The sequence below is a fragment of the Littorina saxatilis genome, linkage group LG1, assembly GCF_037325665.1.
Source record: "Littorina saxatilis isolate snail1 linkage group LG1, US_GU_Lsax_2.0, whole genome shotgun sequence".
Taxonomy (NCBI): domain Eukaryota; kingdom Metazoa; phylum Mollusca; class Gastropoda; order Littorinimorpha; family Littorinidae; genus Littorina; species Littorina saxatilis.
Window position 1 is genome coordinate 48,967,425 of NC_090245.1, and position 20,692 is coordinate 48,988,116.

The window sequence follows — 20,692 nt, forward strand, 5'->3', positions numbered from 1 at the left end:
TATTACTGTGTCCAGGCGGGATGTTCACATATTATCAGTATGAATACGTTATGACTGTTCTAGCTGGCTGATTGCTTGTGTTAACATACGTTTACTTTTAGGAACACTTTGAATGTTGCGGCTAAATGATTGGTTGTGCTCACATATTATCAGTACAAATACGTTATGAATATTCTACCTGATTGATTGTTCGTGTCAGCATATGTTTTAGGAACACTTCGAATGTTACGGCTGACTGATTGGTTGTGTTATGATACGAGACATTTAGGCCAGTGTACATGGTACTGTGTCATGATTTGTATCTCATGATATTATTGCTGTTGGAAAAATCTTTTGAAAAAAAATAAACTTCTGCTATAAAGTAGCTTCCTGTACAATGAGCAAGGGTATGACCATTCCCGTTTTTGTTCGAAATATTTGCGTGACACGCGAGTTTCATTTACCTATTCAGTGCTTTCCTTGCTTCTTGGATGAAATTGAAGTTGTACTCATCTCATGTGAAAACTTTTTAGGAAAACTAAAATTAAGGAAAACATGATTAAAATTAAGCGACCTCCAAAATGAGACCAGCAGCAAAGAAGAACCCTAATACAGGTTGAATGGCGATCTATTCAGCAGAGCTAAAGATATCAATGAGCACTGCCTGTTTAGCTCAAACCTTGGCCCCCCCCAAATAGCTGATTTTAGAAACTGAGCAGGAAATTCGCGCATAATCACGCCCACTTTATTAGAAAGAAACAGATACTGAGAGAGAGACCAAGATAGCTAGAGGTAGGGGAGAGAGAGAGAACTTAACGGTAACAAACAAGAAGATCAGTAACAGCATTAAATGTGAAAGAATTAAGAAAGAAAGAAAAAACACACCAAAGAAATAAAGAAACAAACAAAAGCAGGTGACAAATCAATTATTTTGTTAAAATCGTTGAAAGGAGGGAAAAATAGAAATAATAGTATTTGCTCACAAAATCGTGATGTTAATGTAAAGGCCGTGGCTCGGGAAACGGGAAGTCGGTTACGGGGCCCCCAGTTTCAATGACCGGCACTTTCCACAAGCTACCGGCCTTTATTTGTCGAGGTCCGATGGTTTGTTCATTAAAGATTGTCTTCTAAAGTTGATTTCAAACAACTGTGGTCTTTGCTTTTTTGGAGAAAGATTAATGGAGATCAGTTTTAGAATCACAATTGTGAACTTTTAGTGAATAAGATTTATTTTATGTTTTAAACCGCCTGACACTGCAAGGCAATTTTCCTTGTTTTTATAAGGACATTAAAATCTTTGAGTCTTTTGAGTCTTGAATGACGATCTATTTAGCAGAGATAAAGATATCAATGAGCACTGCCTCTTTCGCTCACAACTTGCCCCCCCTAAAAGCTGATTTTATAAACTGAAAAGCAAAATCGCGCATGATTCTAAACAAGAAGAAGAAAAAACACCTGAGCGTATGCGGGGCTCGAACCAGCGGCTTCTCGAACCGAAACGTGCTTCGCTAACCTCTGAGCTATGAATGGATCTGTTAAGAGAGGAAAAACTAGGAATATTTATTTTGTGATATACTGCAAAACACGCTGCAGCTGTCTAAAACTGTGCAACGCGAAAGGGCCAGTGACTGTGTCGTTCCCTTTGTGTGATTTCAGTCCGACCCTCGCGTCCCTCGCTTTTCACGTAATGTTACGTTGTATTACAACAGCTAGCCGAGGTGTGACTTTCCCTTCTGGTTTAACGCTCGGTTTGATATGATTGGGTGCACATGTACCACACCAGCGGTCAAGGTCATTTTGAATTCGTTCTTTTCCCGGGAAGTTACGAAAAGCTCAAGAAGTTGTCGTCTGGAGCGTTCAAATTTTGTTGCAGATCTGTAAATCTAAACTTGGCCACAAAAATATTGCAACAAATTTCGCACCCAAATTAAAGCATTAATTCCAGTATCCTTTTATTAAAACTTTATATGCCAGTTAAGGCCGCTCACTTGACTATCAGGATCATTTTATGGATTAATGATATCTTTTGCAGGGATCACGTGACCGCCGCTCAAATAAGGGTACCCTCAAAATCGACCAGACAAAAACGGAAGGGCCCAATTAAAAATCGACAAAACATCACAATAGGCAAATCAATTATCTACCCTGAACAGGTTGATTTGTTTAGCTAGCTTGCGTATTTGGTGTGCTATGCTAATTCTACTGATGCAGGTGTCGATCGCAAGAGCGGTCAAAAACGGGACTTTTTGCATAATTTTTTAGGGGTGTCCTAACAAAAAGCGCTGTACTTGGTGGATTGCTTTGAAACTTTCAAAATAATTAACCAACACAATACAGATACTTCGAGCGAAATGTTTAGATCGTTCCAGATAATATTTGTTTGGATGTGACGCAATGTTTCGGAACAAGTTGTTAAACTCGTGATGGGATTGTTCACTTATGTCAAACAAATTCATGACTTTGCATGTCTACAGATAAATGATTCATACAGATACTGTCGAAGTTTCATTTGCGTGTAACCACTGGCGTAAATTTGCTAGTCATGCAAACACATGAGAAAAATATAGAACGTTCACGCTGTTTCGCTCTGACTGCTGTTATCGCTGCGTGCCTCTCAAAACATGCTTTGGTCACGCTTGACTGGGCATCGCTGTGGCACCAGAATAAAAATATCAAGCGTGTTTACAAGCCTAGCAAATTCGCGTCAGTGCATATACGCACATAAAACGTTCGCAGTGTGTGTATCAATCATTTGTCGAAAGACATGCGAGGTCATGGATTTGTTTGACACAAGTGAACATGCGATCATGCTGCCCTTCAGTCCGACCTACAACGACTAGAAGAGTGGGAGTCACAATGGGACATGACCTTCCACCCCGACAAATGCAGTGTGCTCACAGTCAGTAAGAAGAAGAAGACCTCCGCACACCAGTATACGCTGCACGGACACGCCCTCGAGAATGTCACCTCCGCGAAATACCTTGGAGTGACAGTGCAAGCAGATCTGAAGTGGGATATTCACATCGACACCATTGTGAAGAAGGCCAACCAGACCCTTGGATTCCTTCGCAGGAACCTCAAGATAGGAGCAGTCCACACCACGGAACTGGCCTACAAGTCCCTAGTGCGACCTTTGCTGGAGTACGCATGCACAGCCTGGGACCCCTCCTCGCAGAAGAACATCGCCAAGATCGAAGCCGTACAGCGCAGGGCAGCACGCTACGTTCTCCACCGACATCGCAACACCTCAAGTGTCGGAGAGATGCTGCAGACCCTCCAGTGGCCCTCTCTTGAGCAACGCAGACGGACGTCCAGACTGTGTATGCTGTACAAGATTACCAACAATCTCGTCAAGGTCAACTGCGACGAGCTCCAACACCTCCCCAGCAGATCAAGAAGAAGCTCAAGAACAAACACCAGAGCCTTCAACAGGATCCCAAGCAAGACCGATACGAGACTGAACAGCTTCCTCCCCAGAACCATCAGGGAGTGGAATGAGCTACCAGAGGAGGTTGTCAGCGCGGCGACAGCAGCCGCCTTCACCTCCAGCGCATCCCACCACTGCCAGCACCTGTAAACAAAACCCTGTACCCTGTCCTAGGCCACCAGTAAGTAGGGTCGATGAAGGCTAGGGCAGTACCGGCAGGGGTTTAACCCCTGCAACCGCTCCGGCCGCCGGCTTGGCCTAGCCCGAGACTTGGAAATGCTGTGTGGTCCTGCCCCCCCCCCCCCCCCACCCCTCTCCCTGCAAATTAGGTGATTTTTTCTTTTTTTTCTTCTTTTTTTTCCGCAACCCTCCAATGCGCCACTAATAGTCAGAACGTTGACCCTGGGCGTTAAATGGAAGAAGAAGAAGAACAATCATATGACGAGTTTAACAACTTTTTTCAAAACATTGCATAACATCTCAACACACAATTGTAATGATCCACAATTTCGGTCGCAGTATTTTCGGTATGTTGATTAATTATTCTGAAAGTTTCAAAGCAATCCACCAAGTCATTGCTAAAGTGCGGCGCTTTTTGTCATGATACCCCGAAAAAATGACGCAAAAAGTCCCGTTTTTGACCGCTCTTGCTATCGACATCTGCATCAGGAGGAATAGTATAGCACACGAAACACGCAAGCTAGCTAAACAAATCAACCTGTTCAGGGTAGATAATTGATTTGACTTTCTTCTTGTATGTAAATGTTGCAAAGTTGTGCCTATTGTGATTTTTTGTCGATTTTTAATTGGGCCCTTCCGTTTTTGTCTGGTCGATTTTGAAGGTACCCTTATTTGAGCAGCGGTCACGTGATCCCTGTAAAAGATATCTTTAATCCAAAAAGTTATCCTGATAGTCAAGTGAACGGCCTTAACTGGCATATACAGTTTTAATGAATTGATACTGGAATTAATGCTTTAATTTGGGTGCGAAATTTATTGCAATAATATTTTGGCCAAGTTTACTTTCTTTGCCCAAAACCGGAATGGGGTCAGCGCCGGAGAGATAGATCATTGTACTTGGTTTGGTAATCGAGCAAGGAGTTCAAGTTAGTCGGTAATGTCGAAAATAACAGTCACCGGCTATAGCATGCGGCGGTTCTGTGGATACTTCGTCTGCCAGCAAGGTGTGAGACTGAAAGGATACTTCACGGTTGTTGCTCGATCGATGGGGCGATGCGGGACTGTGATATTATTATACTATCTCAAGAGGCTGAGGACGAAGTAAGGCAAGAAGAGGATTTCAGTTTCTTAAAATAATCTTGAACTTTAGTGTGTTAAATTCATAGCCCACAATCCGGTGGCATTTTGACTTACTTTTCATACAAGTCCCTTTAATCAACCCCAAAAATAGTTATCGTGAAATTACTTAACTGGTTGAGCTCCACGATTAAGCATGAATACATAATTTGGTCATTTGATCAAGGAAAAAGGCTGCCGTCATGCGCCAAAGGAGAGAATTCACACACGTCATATTGACAAAGTTGTCTCCCTTCCTTGAAAATTTGCATCAAAAATGGCCGCCGCTTATGGTTCGATGCGAAAACCCATGTAAAATGAAAGGCATATGTGGAGTTCATTCAGTTCATTCCGTAACTTCAAAGGTATCTAAATTGACTTGCTATGCTAACAAGAGCAGGTACTGCAAAATTGGAGGCTTTAATTGCAGTGGATTCTGAGCTATGAATTTAACACGCTAAAGTTAAACACTCGTACCATTGTCGTTATTGGCTCACGAAGTGTAGCCTATGCGATCGTAACTTTGTCTGTCTGTGCGTTTGTGCGTGTGTGTGTGTGTGCGTGCGTGTGTGTGTATGTCTGTGGTAGAAACTTTAACATTTCCGAGTCTATGTGTGAGTGGTTATCCAAGACTATGGATAAAGCTCGCATAAGATTACGTCACGGTCAAAAGTGTTTGACGTCAATTAATGCATCATGACGGCATGCCTCCCTGTAGTCTTTCTCTCTCGCGTGGTGTGTGTGGTCTCGGTCATTGTTATTTTGAGCGGGCCGAGACTATTTGGCAGTCGTGTCCCTGTAAGTAGGCTACATGCAGACACAGACAGATCTAGATCTAGTGTCTCTCTTTCTTGCACAGTGTCACCTAAGCTTACTGTGTGTGTGGGTGTGTATGTGTGACGGAGTGATTGAGTTTGTGTTACTGTTTGTCTATTTCTTACGTGAGCCTTGAAGGCTTCGCCTCTTGTTACATATGCATTTTGTCTACCATGGCATTAATGTTCCTCAATCAAATTACCATACTAATCATTCATGCTTAATTTCAGAGCTTAATCCGTCAATAAATTTCACGATACATATTTTATTGGTTTTATTAAAAGGACCTGTATCAAAAATAAGTCAATAATCCCACTGGATTGTGAGTTATTGAATTACAACGCTAAAGTTCAATATTAGTCTTTTTCATAATGCCTTGTGATCTCAACTGACTTTTTAAGATGATTTTGCAACCGTGATGGAATTTCACACGCGTGTGTACTGTTATAATTATTTTTGCTTGCTCTCAAATATTTCATCTGGGTGTAGCGGTCACAGACAAAGCTGCATAGCTTTTCTCTGGGAATAATTAGACACCTGGTTTGTAAATCAAAATGGCACCGACATTTATTGCTCACAAGAGGTGCATCATAGTATCAGTCACACTTACAGAGCCGCAAAGTTTTCTTTCCAATAATTATATCAATAGCTTATTTTGTCTGCTTCTATTGATAACCAATCAAAACATTGCGTTCTGAGAGGTGCACATTCATTCCTGTATTCCAACATATCATTACAAACAGTATTGCAAATGCTCTCATTTGTTCGCTGCACTGCTGAGTTGTCTATTGGCCTTGAGTGATATCGTGCAGGCTGTTGTGATTGTGAAAGATACGAAGTACCGCGCTTTGCAAGCCAGCTGTCATTTTTTTGTAACATGTTTCATATGGCCATATGGCTCAGAAATGGCGTCAAAGCCATTTTTCACCAACTTGGTGTCATTGTTAACTAATTTTTCTCTTAACAGAGCTGCACTTGGAGAACAAAACCATGTTAGTTACATCTGAAACATGTTAAGGTTTCTGCTCCCAATAGAAAAAAAATACCAGTTAGATTTGGTCATTATGATGCAATTTCTGCAAAATATATACCACGTTTTGGGTTGATTTTGTGTGCCATGTTAACAATGGGTACATCTGAATCAAATTTATGTCTGCTTGTGAGGGGAACTCAGAAAAGTCTGCTGAATTCATTGCATACCTTCTTTTCAAAAACATTCATTTGTGTGACAAGCATTGTGGCGAGCATTTTTGTGATATAAATATATGTTCATAACTTTACGCAGCAAGCAGACTGTTACTGTTAGAACTTGCTGCAAAGTTACGAACTGTCAAACAAAATTTCTTGGTATTGGCTTTTCTGTATTCCTTTTTGTCTTACCATGTATTAGTATGCCATATTTACCCATTTTGTTTACATTTTGTTTTCAAAGTGGCAAGCTGGTCTTTCACTGCGTTCATCTTTGTCGTGTAATGTTATGAACATGCACCATATCGGTGCCAATGTTTCTGTCTGTGTAATTTGAATAATTCACAATATATTTACTCTATAAACCTAATTAGCTCGTGTCTGAAGTTACTGAATGAATTTACAGCCATGAGAATCGTCTTTGTTCCAATTTTTAGCAAGATTAGTGTAAGTTATGAACTCCTCCATCTTTGATTTAGAATGATAGCTGAGCACTTACTGTTGCAAAATATTCCATTGGATGATTGGTATCTGTCTTGAGTGCATGTCTTCTGGACATGTTTAGTGTATCAAAGTTCTGTACCATTTGGCTGCTAAGTAGCCAAATTAAACTATGTCACGGTGTAAAGTTATGAACAAAAAAGGTATAACTTGATTTTTTGACTGGTTGTTGATAACATGATAATTTCTGTCAGTTGACTTAATATTTCAGTTAGCTCACAATCTTATGTCTGGCTTTTGTCAGGTTTCCCTGTTTTTGTGCTTAAAAAATCACAATGTTCGTTACACCAGGCTTAATGAGACTTGTATACCTAGATTTACATGTGGTACCCCGCAGAAGTTTTTTTTTTAAACTTACATTTGAGGCTGCTTTATAGCTTTATAACAATTCCCTTCTCATTTGCTCAGAACATCATTGAGTTTTAGTCTTAATTATCCGAGTACCCTCACATTGTTGTAAGGTTATGAACTGCATAGCTAGATTTCATAATCTCTAAGTTTGTGTCTTGAACTTCGTTCCGCTACTGTACACGCTGTTTCAGTTGAGGGTTTCTTATCGAATACAATTCTTTTTTTCTTCATGCTGTGTCATCTGTTTTCTCTAAATCAACTTTAATTTTGTGGCATGGTGTAAGTGTTATGAACAGCACATGCACACTCTTTTGTCCACTATAATGTCCCCAATAAGGGTCCGATTTCTCTGAAACTCGTATTGTTTGAACTGTTATCTTTTTCTCATCGAGCTATACCCTATGCAAGTCATATTTTCAGTAAATCACTTTGTGTCACAATTTTTGATACGAAATCTGAGCCATGGCCATATAAAATCAAAAAAACAAGAAAGGTAAGTTGTTCATTCATTCGCTCGGCTTCCTGGCGAGCGGGTAAAAACTGATTCCATCAAGCTAAAGTTTTTTGTGACTAATTGTTGGTCTGTTCACTTAAAAGACCGTTGGGTCGATATATTTGTGATTGTAACGTATTTTTGTTCATAACAACGTTCCAACAACTTACCTTTCTTGTTTTTTTATTCTGAATTTTGGAACGTTGGCAGTCTCTTTGTTTGTGGACATGGCCATGTAAGATGTTGTTGCTGAGAGAGCACATATTAATTGTGTGGTTCGCGCTTTATACTCATTAACTTATAAAGAAGCTTTTATTTATTAAGACTTGTTCATAGCATTTTGTCTTATTGAGTTCTTTCTCACCCCAGAAAAGGAATCTTGTGTTTGAGGTGGTAACATGGGTCGGACGGAGTTTTGGGTAATTGCTGATAGATTTGTTGCCTTACAGGTTGCACCATACTTGACAGGAAAGCTTCGGTCACACCAACCCATCATTTAATTTGGCAAAGCATGCCTACTGTTGACGGGATTTCAATGCGATAATCATACTGTACTTCATGTACAAAAATCAACAACAAAATCAGCATTTCTATCAGCATGTTGGACTAACATGTTCACTCACACACACACACACACACACACACACACACACACACACACACATACACACACAAACACACACACACACACAAACACACACACACACATACACACACACACACACACACATATATATACACACACATACACACACACACACACACACTACGGAAGCTCACACAAACACCACAATGATTCGTCATCGTAATATAAACAAAAACAAACATTGATTTTAAACTGTTTTAATATGTGTCTCTGCTCTATGATTACTGCGGCTTGTTTTAAGTCTCAAAACATTCCCCCAGTAAGCGGTAGCCAGCGGTTCATACCCTTGCAATGTCAGCCACAAGCGTTATTAAATCCCATAGAAGTCAGCCGGCCGTTACAACAAATACGAGATGTGGTGCTGTATGACTGGGTTCCGCAGCATGCATTGTCAGATCCTTTGCTCTGAAGTCGGCCAGCGCAGCAGATACGAGACGAGGTTCTGTAAGACTGGGTTCCGCAGCATGCATTGTCAGATCCTTTGATCTGAAGCCTGCCAGCGCAGCAGATACGAGACGAGGTTCTGTAAGACTGGGTTCCGCAGCATGCATTGTCAGATCCTTTGCTCTGAAGCCTGCCAGCGCAGCAGATACGAGACGAGGTTCTGTAAGACTGGGTTCCGCAGCATGCATTGTCAGATCCTTTGGTCTGAAGCCTGCCAGCGCAGCAGATACGAGACGAGGTTCTGTAAGACTGGGTTCCGCAGCATGCATTGTCAGATCCTTTGATCTGAAGCCTGCCAGCGCAGCAGATACGAGACGAGGTTCTGTAAGACTGGGTTCCGCAGCATGCATTGTCAGATCCTTTGATCTGAAGCCTGCCAGCGCAGCAGATACGAGACGAGGTTCTGTAAGACTGGGTTCCGCAGCATGCATTGTCAGATCCTTTGCTCTGAAGTCGGCCAGCACAGCAGATCTGGCTTCTTGTGTTGTACGCACCACACTGCTGACCTTGGAAAATGAAAGTTGGCTGTAATCGGTCTGGTGTGGATACAGAATAAAGTGCAATAATTTCAATTAAATCAGAATTTTAATGAACAGATAAACTGATTTGTTTTTAACCTTCCCAGCTGAAGTTCAATCCAATTGCCCAGACCGGTGTCACGAACTGAAACTTCTGCTGAACAATCCTTCTCATTGCGGTCAATGCGCATGCGCCAATCTTGGACTTAAAAAATGCGACCCTTTGACCGAACGAACCATGGGTATGGGTTAGGATTAGGGTAAGGGTTAGGGTTAGGTTGTTCACGACCTGATTAATCTCCCCATGTTAGCGCATGCGCATTGACCGCAATGAGAAGGATTGTTCAGGCCTTTTCAAATGTCCCTTGTTAACCTAATTGCAGAGAGCGCTTTTTGTCATGGTACTACTCAAAATGGACGCAAACCCTCTCGTTTTTTACTGCTCATGCGTTCCACACCTGCATCAGTAGAAATGGCATAACACAAGAGATACGCAAGATAGCCCAACAAAACAACCTGTTCTGGATTGATTTTGCTTTCTCCTCGTATGTAAAAGTGGGAAAGTTGCGCCTATTCTAATGTTTTGTTGATTTTATAATTGGTACCTGGCGTTTTTGTCAGGTCGATTTTTGGGGTACCCTTACTTCGGCGGCGGTCACGTAACACCTATAACAGAAATCTTTGATCCGAAAAGTGTGCCAAATAGCTAAGTGTAGGGCCTTAAATAGCATAGAAAGTTTGAATCAAATGACACGGGAATGATTGTTTTTGTTGTGGTACAAAAATGAGTGCAATAATGTTTTTCCCCCCGCGGGTTAGGGGGAAGAATTTACCCGATGCTCCCCAGCATATCGTAAGAGGCGACTAACGGATTCTGTTTCTCCTTTTACCCTTGTTAAGTGTTTCTTGTATAGAATATAGTCAATGTTTGTAAAGATTTTAGTCAAGCATCCTTTGTACTGGAAACTTGCATTCTCCCAGTAAGGTCATATATTGTACTACGTTGCAAGCCCCTGGAGCAATTTTTTGATTAGTGCTTTTGTGAACAAGAAACAATTAACAAGTGGCTCTATCCCATCTCCCCCCTTTCCCGGTCGCGATTTAACCTTGAATGGTTGAAAACGACGTTAAACACCAAATAAAGAAAGAATAATGTTTTTGCACAGTTTACAATCAACTAGCACCACGCAGTGCATGTCAGGCAGGTTAGTTCTCCTGTCCCTCTAATCCCGTCTCCATCCCAGCCTGCATATTCGGCCATGTATAAAAAAAAAAAAAAAGAGAGGTAGAATTCAAGTTTAGCTACGTTGCAAATCAACTCTTCGCTTCGACAATCTGCCATGTAATTATGTCGCTTTTAGTTTACATGGAAATAATTTTACGGAATAAGTGTTACAACATACTGCCACAGTTCTCTACTTCTGCAAAACTAGTTTGGTAACTTATAACTGCTTCCGTGAACAGACGATGTTCGGAAATAACTGTGTGAAGAGTCTTAAGAATGAGCAGTGTTAGGCCGTCCGGTGACAGAGTGATTTCAGGAATTCGTTTAAACTTAAGCATACTTTCCTTGCCGTGTGGACGATCTTGTCAACCACCACAGACCTATCTCTCTAGTCTTTTACACGGAATGAGGTCGAGAGCGTCCTTCCGTCCATACCAGACCTGGGAACCCCTGTTTGGCACTTGGAGTATTTATCAAGCAAACTTGGTGTATTTTCAGAAAAAAAATGTGCGTACTCCACACAGCTATTGAACATCCATGATTCAAACATGTTTCAGACACGTCCGTCGCGTCGTTAATTAAGTGAACCAATACATTTAAAACAAAGAAGTTTCTTTCAATGTTTACTGACTTAAAGTGTAACTAAACAAGCAAAAAGGAAAAACATCGTTCAGCAACCTTTACACTTTGATATGAAGAAGGGCCTCATACACTGTCGAACTGCGAAAAAAAAAAAAAATTCTCTCACTCGGACACTGTTTGACGGACATGTGAAGTGCGCGCCAGGAACGACAATCTTCTTAGTTTACCTGATTAATGCCCTTAATTTTTGGTTCTGGTACTTTCAGTTCCGGCTGTTGTCATTAATCTACCAAAATAAAAGATCAAACGGAGTTTTCGATTTTTATTTCATGGTTCAGAAAAATATTGCTTATTTTCTGAAGTCAACCGTTTTAGCTAATCTTTCTTTGATTCTTAAAAGTCATTTCAGATTTTTGAAAAATAGTTAACGGTTAGTAATTACCAATATATCGTAAACAAACATATCGATAGGTTTTGGTAAGAAGACACAAGTGCGATGAATGTGGTACCAGTATTTTTGTGGTAAGTAAGGATGCATTTCTTTGCTGTAAGCACATTTACAATGCACATTTAATCTGTTTAGCAACATAAACGAAAGCATGGTACAGTGCCGCTTGTTTGTGGTCTATCTTTTCGCGGCAGATGCGTAACAATTAGGGTCTCAGTTGGAAAAAGCTGCTCGGAACCAGAGCAGATTTGGCTTGGGTTCTTTGAGTGTGAATGATCGACGAGTGGCTTGACATTTTTAACGAATCATTACTGTAGCCTACTTGAAACCATCATCTGTTTCTGAATTTGTCATCAGTTATGATTGAGCAGTCTCATAGGAATCGTCCATAAAATGTTAAACCGAAAAAGGGCAGACGATTCTAAATCACACAGGCTGCTGTACAAAATCAGATCTAAAACGATATTTTGAACTGCGACGTCTGCGTAAATGCCCTGTAACAAAATACCTTGTCCTGGTCATGTGTATGCACATCAGCTTCTATTGGGAAGATCAGTATTTTATATTAATCACAAATACAAGATTAGAAATAGTTCTGAAGATCGCCTTTGATTTCAGTTTCAGCGGCAAACTAGCAGATCTGTCCAAACCGGCATCGTTACATGGTTGAAACTTGAATAATCCCAAATAGATCTGAGTGGGGGTAAGTTTTATAGTATTTCAATTTTTTACGGCAGTTTTATTTAAAGATAGTGTAGTGGATGTCTCTGGTGAAGACTACAGTTATATGAATTTTTTGTTGTAATATTAAAATGATTGTTCTTTATCTACACAATTGAATAATTTGTATTTATTTGTTTGCAGATGACGGCATACTGAGTGCTCCAAGAACATACGCCTGCTGGCATTTTGTGTCTTTTCTGAAGACGTTGAGGCAAGCAGAAGTCACGGTCCTGGCCACACACACACAATGACATGAACAAGAAATGATATTTTTTCATGGGCATATCCAGTATTAAAACTTTATTACCATGCAAACGCAACGATTAGAATTTAGAGAAGGTCATCGGTCACACACACACACACACACTGGGCGGATCCGGAGGGGGGTTCCGGGGTTTCCGGACCACTTAGGAGCCGGCCTTTGTATTCTAAGTGACGATTTTGGAAAGAAGTTGGCTAATTAGTTTGCTCAGGTTGCGCCAGATCGATCAATTGTCCTTGTTGTGATTCAAATTTTTCTTCTTAATATATTTACTTTTTTGGAAGGTGTATCAGGGGATGTTTCTTGGCTCAGATTGATCCATTTTCCTTGTTTTTATCAACATTTGTCGGACCCCCCCCCCCCCCCCCCCCCTCAAGGAGGTTGAACGCTTCGCGTCTTCAACTAAACGCTTCGCGTCGTCAAATTGTCCCTAAAAGAAATTTGGAAACTCCCCCTTAAAAATGATGTGATCCGCCCCTGCACACACACAAACACACACAAATAGAGAAGTAATAAATGGATACAGTTTTTCTTTATTTAAATTACAATCAGATGTGGTCGTAGAACAGGCGCTGTAAACAAAACCTAGCATGATATACCACTTGTGTGATGTTTCGGTCAATATCTTTATTTTCCTTTCAGAAATACATTGGCGTTTTGAATGTCAAGGAAAGTGATACAAATGCTGCAGCGGGCTATCAAGAACGCGAAGGCAAACAAGGTAAATACCTACTTCTGACATTAGTTTACTTATTAACTCTTTCTATACTGGCCATTATCTCCCCAGTCTCTCCCCAGAAACTGGCCATTTGCATGGGTTTGCAAAAAAATTCTCAAAAATAAACAAAACAAGAATGCAGCCTTCAAACTCATAGGTTTTATTGTGAATATATTGCTAAAACATATGCCAAAGTTTGGTTTCATTGTTGTGAAAAAAAATAAAAATATGATGTCCAGAATTTATGGGTATATTTTACGCAATACGAAAAAGGGGGTATGTATTTTGACTCAGAAGCATTTTTTTCTTATGAAGGCTCTGTTTGCAACAAAACTGTTTCTGTTTACTTGTATGAAGATTGTGCTAACACAAAAACATAACAAATACCAACTGATTTTCCATTTGGTGGTCATGTAAGCATTGTGAACATGTCCGAAAAATCTGATCACACACCATGTGGTCGACATGCAGACCTGAACGGCCAGTGTATGGTGGCAGAGTTGGAAAATAGGAAAAGTCTTGATGCCAATCCTTCATCAAAAACCGAAGAAAATCGTCATTGTAATAAGTTTGCTTTATTCTAAATCAAACGACTAGGATAGATGACAGACACAACGACAAACACATTCAATTCTATGTAAAAACATGCACAATGCTCACGTTAAGCTGGCCATAACAATGTGCCCATCGTGCATGAAGTGTGGCTTTGGTCGGATCAGTAGCCGTGCCTTGTCTGCGATACTAAACATGAAATTTTGTTAAAGCGACGATTTAGCAATGTTGTTGTTGCTGCTGCTGCTGCTGTCTGTTCTTGTCACGACATCTCGCCATATAACAGTTTTTTCCCTCCTGATTCTGAGAAGAAGCTGTTTAATTGTGATATCAGGCCTAGGAACCCCTGATTTTCACTTGGAGCATTCTCAAAGAAACTTAGCGTATGTTAAGAAAAATGAGTGTACTCCACACTTTGTCTTTTGTTGTTCGTTGTCGTTGCATGTCTACCGTTCCACAGCCACCTACTATAAGTGCAAGTGTTAAATGACGTATTTCCACAAAAGACTGCTTGCAGAGAATCATGTGATGCCAATGACAGGTAAGGACATGTGGTAATACATACTACGTTTTGGAACCAGGGAAAATGCAGCACAAATTATTTATGAACCAAATTGATTGACTTGTGCACCATGACAAAAGTTTTCTTTGATCCATAAAAGGTCTTTTGCCAGAAAAATTGCTCTGAACATCAAGTACCCTGCAAGTTGTCACACATTTACATTATTGAAATAAAAAGAAAACACACCAGTAACCAGGTTAGGTACGTTAATATCTATAATCAATATCTCGGCACGTTACTGCCTTCTTCGGGATGGTAAGCTGAACATTATTGAACAAAATAATCGGTTTAGATTGTATACTTTGATTCCTGAACGAAGAAGCAGAGGTACTGCATACAACTAGGACTGTAATATCAGCTTTTGCCTGAAACACACACACATACACTTATAAAATTAATGCAATGTCATTGTATGAAGCCAGAACAATCACTAACTTACATAGTTGGTCACACAATTACCCATCACTGAACAATAAATCGAAGTCGGGTGGATTCAATGACTAAAGCATTAAAGGCTTTGAAAAAACCCTCATCACAAAACATCCCCCCCCCCCAAAAAAAAAAAAAAATTAAATAAATGAAATAAAACAGGTTGTCATGCTTATCTTCCGCCAATCCGTGCCCATATCATGCCAAACTTTTACCTATATATCTTTTTATCAGTCTAATAAAAATGAACTTGACTGATCATAAGCCTTGTGTTTTTATTGATTATCCCCCCTTAGTATGAGGGGGGATATTTGTTTTGCATGGTTGTTGGTATTGTCATAAAATTAATGCAATGTCATTGTATGAAGCCAGAACAATCACTAGCTTACATAGTTGGTCACACAATTACCCATCACTGAACAATAAATCGAAGTCGGGTGGATTCAATGACTAAAGCAGTAAAGGCTTTGAAAAAACCCTTATCACAAAACATCCCCCCCCCCCAAAAAAAAAAAAATTTAAATAAATGAAATAAAACAGGTTGTGTATATAGCGCAGTAAACACCATGCAGGTACAAGCAAAGATTTGACAGTGATTATCCTTGTTTTATATAGCACACATTTTCTAGTTTTAATCTCTCTCTCTCTCTCTCTCTCTCTCTCTCTCTCTCTCTCTCTCTCTCTCTCTCTCTCTCTCTCTCTCTCTCTCTCTCTCTCTCTCTCTGTCTGGAAAGTAATTTATTGACCTGTGGGTTATTTGCGTTTGTATACACATTGGTGATTCGTAAACTATGTTGAAAGAGATTGTCAAACAATATTATATGGGGTGTCTTAAAAAAACAATGTATATATATCAACAAAATCTGTCATTATTATCAGGCACACTGTTATAACAAAGCTATGTCACGGAATGCAACATAAGTGGCTTAAAAAGTCGTGTTTTTGTGTGTGCAGGATATTCGCTAGGACAGGACCTCAAGCTGAACCAGCACAACAGCGATGCATTCTTCCATGGCGTCCACAAAAGTCTTTCACCTATAGCGGGCATTGCATACAGATAGTCCAAAGACCCTAACCCTCCTTTTTAAAAATTCTTTAGACCAATTATCCCTCTGTTCCCATGTTAAACATGGAATAAGTCTGGACAAATGCGAGGACGTTAGCTTTTTTTAATTTTATTTTTTTTATCATTTTACTTATCATTAAAACTTGTTTAGATTTCGATTCGTAAACCATTTACAGTAATCCTTTGTTTTTTAACTTTGTTCATCTTACCACAGTCACTTCGTTGTTTAGATTTATCATTAAATTTGTTACCATTATGCAGAAAAAATGTAGAATAAAACCAGGAGAGCTTTCGGTAGAAGATATTTCCTGTGTCAAAAGTTAATGCTTATTCTGATTGATGGGTGCTCCAAACTAAGTTATTTTGACTGCCTTATTCGAATTCATTTCCAAGACAGGGCTGAGAAGTGGAGAAGCTTAGGAGAATATCGTAAAAATTGTCTGCAAAACTTTCGAATATGTCAGATTTTACTTTAGAGATTTTAAATACTGTTAACTGACAGAAATGCTATAACTTCTACACCAATGGACTGGATAACTTCATATTCAGCATACTTAAACTTGATTTTATGCATGTGCAGTTCACAAAGTGGCAAATTTGTAGGTTAAATTATCTAACTTTTGCATCACCAATGACACCAACGCTTTCGTGTCTGAGGATTGCCCTGAACCTAGCTGTAACTGCATGCTTTCTTCAGGTCATCGATAGCCTGGGGGTTGAAGGGGATGTTTTTACATACTCAGACATTCAAAATAATCAAAAAGGTAAAAGCCTGAAGGGTTTAAATTAGGTAAAAATGGCTACCGCTCAATGTCAAAACTCGTTCTGTTTAGTCGACCCCCGAATTTGGAGAAAAAAATTAAAATTGCACAAAAGTCAGACCATTCAATTTACAAAATTGCCACTTACTGGAAAGGCAGAACATACACTGAAGTTAATGAATACCACATATAAAATAATTGGTTCAACAGATGCAGAAGTAATTTGCATGGTTGTGGGTGTCCTTTTTAGGGGGGTCAACCCTGTAGAAGAGACGATTTTCTTTAATTATCAATCCGTAATATATTGTTTGTTATGCATACAAGATTAACATTGACAAATACTTCAAGACTCCTCATTGATCTTAAGAAATGTTGTGGTTTTTTTTGTTACTGACTGATTCACTTTCTATTCACTTTACTCTACATAAGTCACGACAAGAAAAGCAAGGGAGGTAATTTCTTCGGAAGAGGTAATTCTCTCCCCTCAGAACGATTGTTGTAGTTTGTTTGATTTTGTTCCTTTCCAATAAGTATTATTTAAAATAGATCTTTACATCTTGATGTGAAAGGCGCAGTACCCCCCTCCCCCCAGGATGTTAAATTCTAGGTTGTGTCCATGTAAAATCCTGATCCTAGTCAAGATCCGAGTTGGTTTTTCATGCAACTGTGCCTCTTTATGCCACTCAATTAGACATACTTTGCAATCCATAATTGCACGAAACTAAGTACAGGAAATACGTTGTTGTCGTGTTTTTAATATTACATAATGAAATAAAAAATGTCACAACTGGTTTCGTGTTGGGCTTTCTCTCTCTGTCTGAATCTCATAATTACTTCCTTCTGAGGCCTGAAATGTGTTGCAGGCATTGTTCAGCTTACATTTATTGTTACAATTTTTGTGGATATGTTATTAAGTGTGTCTGTGTTTCTATCATTCGTTATCAGTGTGGTTAAAACAAAAGCACACGTCAAAGAAATTTACCCTTCATCATTATCAAAACATGCAGATACGGTTAATAAATATTTGTGATACTTTAAACAAATTTTTGTTTGTTGCGTTTTTTCTTTTTTTCAGAGCAAACACACATCGTATTTGTTCAAACGTGTATATTCTGCACTTTCTAATACCCTGCATGGATCTCCAAATCAAGAATAATGAAAAGTCGTCTAATAGCCCTGCAGCACTCACACGAACATGATAGAAGCTTGCATGCACCCAGGCTCGCTGTCTTCGGCTAAAAGAGCTTGGTTACCGTTGGATCTTCGCTCAGACAAATGTAGCTGTCCACTTGCTCCTGTCGCATAGATCTGCAATGTGCAACATCATCTTTGATTAATAAGTCTGAGGCACAGACAAACACACACGCGCGCACATTTGCGAGAGAATGCACGTCAGTCTATTCAATCAAACAGTATAAAAACATACCACAGACGTGGTGGTGGAAACTGGACATTCGCCGTATAACAAAATCAAGAGATTCATTTGTGTGTGTATGTTTAATCAAAAGTTAATCTTGCGCACATTCAGTCTGTATTGTAACAGGACCCATCCCGTAAAAACTTCGAACAGATCTATTAAATTCTGAAATCCTTGACAAGTTTTTTTTCCAATCATCTGTATCTGACCGAAGTAAAAAATTCAGCCAGTACACGCATCTACCCCCTTACACGACAATACATATGTGGCGAAAAAAGGAATCGAGAGGGGGGAACAAGGAATAAATTTGATCCAGAAATAATTCCACTTCATCATTCCAAAATTCAAGTGTGAAGTGATCAACTACTGTGGTAAAGATACGTGCTTAGTATCACAACTGAAAATACAAGCCCTAGGGTTTTAAATCAAGGAAACAATTAAAGTTAAGGAAAGATCAACAGAAATGTCGAGAACATGTAAAATAGTGTACTTACAATCCGTTTCAGCATGCTCTTCGAATAATAATCTCCCAGTCAGCCTCGTGCTTACGACTTCGACAGGATGTTGCCTCTCACGCTGAGCCAGTACATTTGGAGTGAATTCAAAGGCCAGAGATGCAGTACAAGCACATTAGTTAGATCCAATTCATTTACATTGCTACCTTGCCCAATTTATGGCTATTTCTGTTGGTAACATCACACATGTGGCAAGCAGTGCTTGTTGCCGACTCTGCTGGGACAGGCAGCAGACGATTTTATTTAGGAACCAAATTCTGATTGGTTAAAACATAAAACCGGAACTCAAAGTACCACTTGTTCTTTGGAAGTATCAAATCAAGAACAGATAAGCAGGTAAATCTGAAATGGGTTCAACACTTTTAAAAAATCGTAGTAAATCAGAAAACACAGTAAACGTTGGAAAAATCGTCCAGTATCGCTTCTACAGGTCTATACTTGGACAAAACATAAAGCAATTCAGTAAAGCTGACACTTCAAAATGTCTGTTTAGTTACACTTTAAAGCTGTAATCATGTGTCAAATGACCGCGTGATCGTATTCGGGATGCGCTTATATGAAGAAAAGAAGTCTAGGAATTTTTCTCGTCGTATTTTTTTTCACTGACCGAACTGCTCGTATTCTAGACAATCATGCGTACAAAAAAAAGTAAGAACCACGATCCTTGCTGCGTTCTCAACGAGAAAGAGTTCTCATTTCTGCAGAAGCGATTTCACATGTTTGGCACTTGTGCAAGTTACGACATTAATTCAACAACAAAATATCCACTGCACAGAAAGGTTAATATTTTTGTGTGGGAATGTCTTCAGGCTGAAGGATGCGCTTACCCCTTTACGAGCCTGGACAGGTCGGCGGTGGCTTGACGTGATGGTTTTCATGAGAGGGAAGGTTCCGTACAACTTTAAACATGTCGAGAGAATTAAGCGACTTACCCGAGGTTTGTCCCAACAGTAGAGAGACACACAGCAGCAGGCTCGCGACCAGCAGTTGGGCCCTCATCTTCACAGGCTGGTTGGGTTTGCTTGAGCGTGAAATCGTGAAATCTCTCAGTGTGTGAGGAGTTCGCTAGTCAAGTCTCAGTGTACACGTATAGCTGCTCTCGGCACTCTGACGCTCTGGGTCCGCGACGTCTCATTTTATACTAGGCCATGATTTGGCAGCTGCTCTGCACTCGACAGTTACATATTACAGAACAAATTCGGATACAGTTACCGTGTGCTTTGCGTATCAAACATAAACATGTCACACATCTGTTGCCTCTTTCCATTCTTACCAGTCAATCTCACATAATAAATGTCCACACCAAATTGTTTGCGCTTCAGTACACGAATAGTGAAAAAAAAGTCAAACCTGTCCTGGCGACCACCTATTGATAACGACCACCTGCCCATTACGACTACCCCAAATGATCCTTGACTCCTTTTTACATTTAGTCAAGTTTTGACTAAATGTTTTAACATAGAGGGGGGAATCGAGACGAGGGTCGTGGTGCATGTGTGTGTGTGTCTGTCTGTCTGTGCGTGTGTGTGTGTAGAGCGATTCAGACCAAACTACTAGACCGATCTTTATGAAATTTGACATGAGAGTTCCTGGGAATGATATCCCCGGATGTTTTTTTCATTTTTTCGATAAATACTTTTGATGACGTCATATCCGGCTTTTTGTAAAAGTTGAGGCGGCACTGTCACACCCTCATTTTTCAATCAAATTGATTGAAATTTTTGTAAAGCAATCTTCGACAAAGGCCGGACTTCGGTATTGCATTTCAGCTTA

General features: G+C 39.9%; 1 protein-coding gene and 3 long non-coding RNA genes across 4 annotated transcripts; 2 read left to right on the plus strand and 2 right to left on the minus strand.

Annotated features, from left to right (window-relative positions):
- Positions 1 to 2,842: 2,842 nt before the first annotated feature.
- Positions 2,843 to 3,556, plus strand: LOC138977274 (uncharacterized). The gene has a single exon (XM_070350208.1). The coding sequence runs from the start codon at positions 2,843 to 2,845 to the stop codon at positions 3,554 to 3,556; it is 714 nt and encodes a 237-aa protein (XP_070206309.1).
- Positions 3,557 to 8,878: 5,322 nt separating this feature from the next.
- Positions 8,879 to 20,375, minus strand: LOC138972511 (uncharacterized). Its single transcript, XR_011457649.1, has 2 exons — positions 19,852 to 20,375; positions 8,879 to 9,647 (listed from the first exon to the last, which is right to left on the minus strand). It is a non-coding gene; the product is annotated as an uncharacterized lncRNA (long non-coding RNA).
- LOC138972519 (uncharacterized) lies at positions 11,837 to 17,753 on the plus strand. The gene is made up of 5 exons (XR_011457654.1): positions 11,837 to 11,988; positions 12,533 to 12,617; positions 12,779 to 12,848; positions 13,542 to 13,620; positions 16,115 to 17,753. It is a non-coding gene; the product is annotated as an uncharacterized lncRNA (long non-coding RNA).
- Positions 13,413 to 19,426, minus strand: LOC138972524 (uncharacterized). The gene is made up of 3 exons (XR_011457655.1): positions 18,899 to 19,426; positions 18,177 to 18,295; positions 13,413 to 15,096 (listed from the first exon to the last, which is right to left on the minus strand). It is a non-coding gene; the product is annotated as an uncharacterized lncRNA (long non-coding RNA).
- Positions 20,376 to 20,692: the final 317 nt, after the last annotated feature.